The sequence below is a fragment of the Mytilus edulis genome, chromosome 11 (assembly GCF_963676685.1).
Source record: "Mytilus edulis chromosome 11, xbMytEdul2.2, whole genome shotgun sequence".
Classification (NCBI taxonomy): Eukaryota; Metazoa; Mollusca; class Bivalvia; order Mytilida; family Mytilidae; genus Mytilus; species Mytilus edulis.
In genome coordinates this window covers 80,755,422-80,764,374 of record NC_092354.1, presented here as the reverse complement: position 1 = coordinate 80,764,374, position 8,953 = coordinate 80,755,422, and the positions used below count along the sequence as shown (strand labels likewise).

General features: G+C 32.4%; 1 protein-coding gene across 1 annotated transcript; it reads right to left on the bottom strand.

Annotated features, from left to right (window-relative positions):
• Positions 1-2,461: 2,461 nt before the first annotated feature.
• LOC139494647 (angiopoietin-related protein 2-like) lies at positions 2,462-6,353 on the bottom strand. Its single transcript, XM_071282808.1, has 5 exons — positions 6,344-6,353; positions 5,880-6,031; positions 4,661-4,757; positions 4,003-4,167; positions 2,462-2,721 (listed from the first exon to the last, which is right to left on the bottom strand). Exons 1-5 carry the CDS (start codon positions 6,351-6,353, stop codon positions 2,462-2,464), a joined length of 684 nt encoding a protein of 227 aa, XP_071138909.1.
• Between the last annotated feature and the right edge of the window lie 2,600 nt (positions 6,354-8,953).

Below are 8,953 nucleotides of genomic sequence, written 5' to 3'. Positions count from 1 at the left end.
ACTGTGAATAAATTGTGTTTTATTTGATTTTCCTTTGGATTTGAATATGTGCTTAAAAATATATTTTGTGCTTTTGTATTTGTCAATTCATAAAGTTTTTCTGTTTTACCTTCACAGCACAATTGATTTGCAGTTTATCGAGTTGGTATTTTGATACATGCTTAAGTGTAATAGGATGTAAAATTATGCATACAATTAATTAGACGCCTTGCAGATTATATTGGTGGTAATGAATCTTTACTATTAAAATGTTCTTAGTCGTTTGATGGATTTGAATAATTTCTATTGATACTAAAACATTAAATGGCGGAAGTTCACAGTTTGATATGCACTACTAATAAACTAACATGTCAAAAATGTTAAAAGCAGGGAAGTGCAATCAAGATTTATGGAAGGTCGTTTACAGCAAGCACTTGATTTTCAAAAGTCGGGAAAAGTATTGAATATTTTACAGTGTTGATCAAAGTTATGCTGTCGATGTCTATTTCTACCAGAGAGAACAGAGAGGTGGGTTAGTACAAACTGAAAATAGGATTACTGACACGAGGAATCGTACATACAATGTATCGGAAATAATCGAGTTTTGTCAGCATTTCACGTTCTTTCTTTTGGAAAGGTTATTATCACTGAACTAGGGCCAGCTGAAGGACGCCTCCGGGTGCGGGAATTTCGCGCTACATTGAAGACCTGTTGGTGACCTTCTGCTGTTGTTTTTTCTATGGTCGGGTTGTTGTCTCTTTGGCACATTACCCATTTCCATTCTCAATTTTATTTTTAACAGAGTTTGTCTTTAGTGCCGTGTGGAGGCAGTAGAGTGCCTCCCCGTGCTTCAGGTTTATGCTAATATGATATACTAGATTATGGAGTGTGTGTCCGAGCGAGAACTGCTCTAGTTCATTAACATGTTTAACCCCGCCGCATTTTTGCACCTGTCCCAAGTCAGGAGCCTCTGGCCTTTGTTAGTCTTGTATTATTTCAATTTTTTTTCTTGTGTACAATTTTGAAATTAGTATGGCGTTCATTATCACTGAACTAATATATATTTGTTTAGGGGCCAACTGAAGGACGACTCCGGGTGCGGGAATTTCTCTCTACATTGAAGACCTGTTGGTGACCTTCTGCTGTTGTTTTTTTCTATGGTCGGGTTGTTGTCTCTGTGGCACATTCCCCATTTCCATTCTCAATTTTAATTAAAAAATCAAGAAATTAAATTTATAACTGTTTTGATTTGATAGTCGTTTGTTTTTGCGACATACACAATTATAAGCTTGGTATATTTGACCATTGTTTTACGCTAAACCGCAATCGTTACATAATTATGGCACCATGGGCCTCATTAAAGATACAAGTAGAACATTAGACAGAAGAAAATATACCGTATCAAAGAATGCAGATATCAAGAAATTACTGTAATATTTTTTCCCCTGTCAATGCAAAAATACCATGAAAAATTATGATGATTTGGCCTCACGACAAAAGTATGCACATGAGCCGATAGACAAAAATAAAACGTTCAGCCAATCAAGAGACGTGTAACATCTCAAATTAAATTTTAAATCGTTCGCGTCTGATTTGAATAATTGCATGTCGTCACACTAGTGTGTGAGTCTGTTGGCGGAAAAAAATAATTATTTGATGCAGAAGACATTACAAAAAGATTCAAACTGACCAATAAAACTCAGCAATACCAACCAAACTAGCGATGATTTCATTGTCATTGAAAAATAGTCAGATAAAACTTCCTCTTCTTTGTATAAACACTTAAATTACTTAGAATTTAAACACTTGGTGCCAGTCTTCTTTTGTCCATTTTAAGAAGTATCAGTGGTGATCTTATTCATATGTGTTATGCATGTTTATAAAGTTGTGTGCATAGATGACTCCCGGTCCAAATTATTGTCACATTTAGGTGAGTTTTGGATGAAAAAAATATATGATGTGTAAACAATAATAAACGTCGTTTTTCGTTCTAGGACACCATATGGTTAGTTTGTTTTCAACTTATGAATTTAATTATCCCTTTTGTTTATTTCGCCTAACATTTGTCCATATAAGCCTCTTAGTTTATGGTGACTTGGATTTTACAGTGGTAGCACGTTATATCAAACCATTTTTAAATTGGAGAAAAAAAGCTAACACAAATGATTAGCACTTCAGGTTTAAATTTGGAAAGCCCTATTGACAGTTTTACAATAATGAGCAGTTATCACCCCCTACATAGTGCAAACACAAATTGTTAATAGATATAGGAAGATGTGGTGTGAGTGCCAATGAGGCAACTCTCCATCCAAATAACAATTTAAAAAAAAAGTAAACAAATAAGGTCGATGCACGGCCTTCAACCCGGAGTCTTGGCTCACACCGAACAACAAGCTATAAAGGGCCCCAAAATTACTAGTGTAAAACCATTCAAAGGTCTAATCTATATAAAAAAAAGTACATTGAAACTTAAAAAGAACACTCAAACTTTTCTAACCATCATGTAAACTGTCTTAAGCGATTCTTGATATTTGAATGTGTTCCAATGACAAGAAGGAACCCCCGTAACAGCAGAGCTGTAATAATACCCATTGAGGGTTGCCATAGCGCACATGTTGTACCAGAATCCTCCGCGAACAATGTCCGTACAAACTCCATCATAGAATTTGTCGTTGTCTCTATCACGAGTACTGAACTGACATCCTGCCTGTTGTGAAGCAGTATCGTTAAGTAGACTATCACCTGTAAGTAATGAAAAATAACTCATAACATTAACAATCTTCTTACACATAATTAGAAAAGAATAACAAACTCAAACGAAAATAAACAAGCCGTATTTCTCTGTCTCTTTTTATGAATAACATGAACAATCTGTTATTATATATTTAACCGATATCTGATGAACTGGAGAAAATAAAATAATCTTTATTTAGATTTTCATTTAGCGACTCCGACAAATATAAGTGAAACCTCAGAATTCATTGACACTCAGAAATATGGGATAGTATCGCCATGCAACCTTCGAGTATCATTGTTATGTTGATTATTTAATACTGAAGGTCTAAATCGAAAATAAACTGATAACGCCATGGTTAAACAAAGACAAACAAACAAACAATAGTACACACAGCACAACATAAAAAGACTACGCAATGGAAACCCCACCCACTACTTGGGTTGATCTCAGGTGATCTAGAATGATAAGCAGATCCTGCTTCACATTTGGCACCTTTCGTATTTTTCATACTAGTACACACAAGGTAATAAGTCTTATTCGGTAGGTCATATTTGTGAAAAGAGAACAGGATTATAGTTTCAACGTAAGAAACATATTACATAAAGGCAACAGTAGTATCCCGCTGTTCAAAACTCGTAAATCTATGGACAAAAAACTAAATTGGGGTTACAAATTAAAACTGAGGGGAAAACATTAAATATAAGAGGAGAACAACGACACAACATTAAAATGTAACATACACAGAAACGGACTAAACATTAGACAAAATCCGATGAGAATAACAAATATAACATCAAAACCAAATACATGAATTTGGGAAAGAAAAGTACCGTGACACGTCTTATAGTAATGTGAATTCACACTCAAATATAAGAGAAAACAAACGACACAACGGAAACACAACGTTAAAATGTTACACACACAGAAACGAACTATAATGTAACAATTGCCAGTTTTCTGACTTGGTGCAGGACATTTTTAAAGATATAAATGGTGGGTTGAACCTGGTTTTGTGGCATGCCAAACCTCGCACCTTAATGGCAATGTTAAATATAACATTGACATGACAACATAATATTACAGGACTACAATACAAATGAATAGGAGAACGTATGAGACAAAGAAACACAAGATTTATAGATAACAAAAGGCATCAGTTTTAAAATTCAATACGCCAAAAACGCACCTCGTCCACACAAGACTCACCAGTGACGCCCAGATATAAAAGATCGAAAGTGAAAAAAAGTACTAAGTTGTACAGCACTGAAGATCAAAATTAACATTACCTGCTGTACCACTGTAACCTACCACTCCTAATCGGTATTTATCACTCTCATTATTAATCCAAAACTCAGAATATCTGGCATATCTCCAAACTCCATTCCAGGTTTCCATCAAGATTAGAAGTTCTGTCTTGCCAGATGAAGTCAACCCGAACAAATTTTCATTTCCTAAATTAATATAGTTAATGTGCTGAGGATTTTATATTATGAACGCGTGTTATGTTCAAATATGTATAAATTGCCGAGTTAGCTATCTGAAAATGATACTACGTACTTTATAATGGTTCAATATCTGTTGCTGAGAATATCCTCGTAGAACTCAAAACTATACCGTTCATAAACTAACAGGAATTTGATAATACTGTCATCAAAGTGAGAGGTTTAGCGCTTTAAAACCAGGTTTAATCCACAATTTTCTACATTTAAAAGTCAGGAATATGACAGTTCTTGTCCATTCGTTTTTGATGTGTTTTGTCATTTTATTTTGCCATGTGATTATGGACTTTCCGATCAGATTTTTTCCTGAGTTCAGTATTTTTGTGATTTTACTTTTTTTTAGTGTCTAATGACTTTCATCAGGTTTTTTTAATTGATGCAATTAACCTTCAGTATTAAAAGCAGACATTTAAAGAAGAACAATGTAACAATATAATGTACAAACCTATCCAATACTCAGTATGTGGAGCACCAAAGCCAGCTCGATAATTGACCCAGTTCCTGTCAAAATCTACAGACCCGTCCTGTCTACGCTGGACAACCTTAATAAAATCAAAGTATAAAAGAAAAATACCTGAGTACCAAGAAAAATTTAAATAAAAAATTCTTTTGTTAAATGACAAAATGAAAATCTAAAACACAACGAACGAATGCATGTCATATTCCTAGCATGGTACAGAAATATCCGTATGTAGAACATAGTGAATGAAACATGGTTTCATAGCTAGATAAATCTCTTAATTGTATGACAGTCGCATACAATTCCATTATATTATCAACAATGTGTGAACAAATCAAACAGACATAATAGGTAAAGTCGTCAATATGAAAATATAACAGTCAACATTGTGTTATAATCTTAATAACTATGAATACAAATAGCTATTCCACCAATGAAAAACAAAATGGCATTTAGACACTCCATTCGTTCAAAGAAGTTCGAATGTGAAATATTATAATTTGAACAGCGATATACTACTGTCGTTTTTTTTTATTCGTCTGAATGATTATACTATAAAATTTGGAAGCTTCTAAATGGACATTAAAACTCCTAGGGAAGAAGGACTGGCAAACTAATCAAAACTATGAACATAATGCATCAGTTCATAACAAGAGTTTGAGAAACACGAACCCGAGCTGTGAATTTTGACAATTGTCATAATTTATTTTTTCAAATAGACTTCAACTTTTACAAATTGTGACTTTGATGTAGAGCTAATTGTCTCAATGAAACTCATACTACATCTTCTTATATTTATTCAATTTAATATATAATTTGTAGTTAAATTATAAAGTAAAAAACAAAACTGCAGGAAAATGTTATATCTCTTATTTAACACATTTAATATAAAACATAATTTTTTTATTAGCAATCATGAAACAGTTATATGTCCATTAATATATACACAAATAGAAAAATGAAGAATTTAGATTTTAATCAAACTTGTAAACAAAATAGATAACTATACGTGAATCATAAGAGGTTGTGGGTTCGCAGGAGAAATACAAAAGTAACCAATTAATATCACTATATCAATGACTGTAATTTTGTTTTATGATTCATACAATAAACTACCTATTATCTAACACCGTCTAGACTCATTTAAAGTATTTAACGTGGACTGTATATGTTGATGATAATTACATGAATAAGGATTACTTACAGTCCACCGACCACCGTCTGTATGTAGATCACACCAGACCTGAACTGTACTTGTTGATGATGGTTCAATGGTGTATACCCCACTACAGTCGTGACCTTGTGACTGTACCTCAGAGCAATCCCTTGCTGTAGTCAATCCAACGTTGCAGGACCCTGTATAAAGAAGATGATGTGGACTTATATAAGACAATACAATGCAATGTATGTTAAAAGAGAAACAAAACGAAAATGTTTTATACTTGCTAACATCCACTTTATTTGAACTTTGGTGGATAGTTGTCTCATCGGCAAACATCTTTTTAAAAACGCGTATACATGTTCCCTAAGCAACATTGAAATTTTTATGTTTCCCTGGATGTCAATGTACTTAAAGTGCTTACTTGAAAAAAATAATTGATTGTATTTAAGCGATATAAACGATGTTCATTTTATCAGTTGAATATAAATTCTTTACGTCGTATATACCTGCAAGCATTCTATATAAAGTTCTATAAGTTTAGATCTGTTTTAAAATGTAGCGTGTTTAATCTCAAAATCTGGTTATCAGAAAAAAATCGACAAATGAAAGCAATATTGGTGTCCATTTACAAATATATATTGTGTTCATGGTCAACTAATTTCAATATTACTTCTGTTTCGTTGTCTCCATTAGTTAACATTGACAGCATGTTTTCTTTTTATTTAAATTATTTAATCATCACCAACAATTATCAGTTAAGTGTGATACGATATTTCTCCTCGCTCAACAGTCAAATTTTCAATTATTTAGAAAGACTCGAAATTTAAATGTCTCGTAACACAATTGTTGAATTGTAGGAATCTTTATATCCAAATTCTAATTGATTAAAAACCGTTTCTTCTATAAGTTGAGAAATTATTGCGATTTTTTTTATTCGTGCGAAAAAGCGAGTTATAATTGCAAAAATTTAAACTTGCATTTGATTTTTATTTATATAAATCAAACATGATTTTTCTCAATATCGCATAAATTAAAATAGCAATAATAAATGAATTGACAGTATACAGATCAACTAAGTGACTAACGAATATAGTTCATTGACAAGCAGGGGGGGGGGGGGGAAATCAATTTGATAAATGTGTTCATAATAAAAGCTAAGGTCTAATATGAAAAGTCAAATATGAAATGTCTATAACAGGGCAATCTGGTTTTGAGTATATTTGTTTATAAGTCCGCAGAAGTCCTAAAAACAGACCTATGTCTGATTTATTACCCACGATAACAGGTTAGTATATAAAAAAGAAGATGAGGTACGATTGCCAATGAGACAACTATCCACAAAAGACCAAAATTACACAGACATTAACAACTATAGGTCACCGTACAGGACTGCACTCATCTATACAAACAAAATTAACACGTTATTGTGAATTGATTATTGTTTAGAAATAGATCAATTTATTTATATTCCTAAACCAACCCGAATTAAACTTGTGTACATTATTTGTTGATACCCTGTCGCTGTTTACACATTTCGTATGTTGAAAAGAAACCCAATTCTATATCAGTTGAATAAAAAGGAATTGGCGCAATAAAGAAACTAAGATCATGAATCTTGTGAATCATTTTGGTCGGGTTGTTATCTCTTTGTACATTCTCCAATGCCATTCTCATTTTATTTATTTGTCAATGCTTCAAGTCGTTCTTTCCTTGAGTATAATATATACAGCAAATATTGACCAATGTGGATGCACCAGGTGAGCCAAAACAATTTAAAGAGCTTATATAAATATGAAATATAGGAATATATGGTGTAATTGTTCAGTGATCAAATGACCTCATTTGTGATGTTGCAATGACATCATCAACATATTTTAATTGTCATATCAGATTGACAAATTTCTTTATACAGATTTTATTTCGTAAGAAAATGTATAAGTAGCACGTACATCTCAATAAAAGATTTTAAGCAACTAAAATTATCGTATAAATACCCTTTTATGGCTGTTGCTTGAATGTAGAAAAAATAAGCGTACCTTGTGAAACGTCATAATGTCTCCATCCAGCGTTAGAGAATCCTACACCCGCAGAATTCTGATTCTGAAAGTTCCTATTAAAAAGCTGACATATTTTATCTTTGTTATTATAGGCGATCGACCTACAGTCTATGTGGTCATAACATGAAGTTAAACATATATGCACATTTTCGGTTTTTATCATCCATAAAACATTTCCTGTCTTATATTTATCATCAAATTGTTTGTTTCTTTTACCTGCTTTTAATCTTTTGTGGGCATTTGTAATGACAAATGTAGAAAATAAAATCAAAGCATATATCCAATGAATATTGCAAATATTCCACATTTCTTACACTGAGAAAAAGAAATGAAATATTTTGAGAAAATGTGTACTTGATAAAGCCACAAAAAGTGAGACTGTTTTAAAAACACATAACTATTTCGGAATCCTCAATGAATACTGTTTTAATTTTCATACTTCGTTCTCTTCACAAAAACGACTGTAAAAGTAGCTGTCGGCATTGGAAATCGATAATGTCTGATTTGTTTAGATAAAATAATGCATCTGTTGACAAACAATTCGAAAAAAAGTTATATGATTTTTTAAACTAATTCATTTTAGGTCTTTTAAACTTTTCGCTATTTTTGTTTTTCCATGGTATTCTGGGTTTGCCAGATGTCATATAGATTATTGGTAACTGATATTATGAAATGGAGACTTTTTTTTACAAACCTTTCTAAAATTGTCCGTTAATAAATTTTGAAATTATTAGGAAACTAAGGTTTCAACTCCCTCAAGCAAAGTTGACTTTAGATGAATTTGGCTATTTATTTTAAGTATTTTTGTCATATAGCTCTTCAACGGTTTCGGTACGTATACATCCTCGGATTTCAAATGTTTGGTTTTGAGTGTTCCTGATGACGGTTAATCCAGAAAAGCGCTTCGGACGCATGCAATTATTAAACGTGTTGTTTTCAATTTTTTATATGTCATTTATCACTGAATGTACAAATTGTGACTTTCATGACTTTTGAGACTTTTGTATGTGTGTATATATTTTGTTATTCGCGGTTGGGTCAATTTGAAAAGCTCACAGT

Excerpts from the sequence above, each read along its gene's own strand:
- LOC139494647 (XM_071282808.1), bottom strand. Across the intron at positions 4,168-4,660 it reads ACATACTGAGTATTGGATAG|GAAATGAAAATTTGTTCGGG; the intron begins GTTTGTACATTA and ends ATATTAATTTAG. Across the intron at positions 2,722-4,002 it reads AGGTTACAGTGGTACAGCAG|GTGATAGTCTACTTAACGAT; the intron begins GTAATGTTAATT and ends CATTACTTACAG.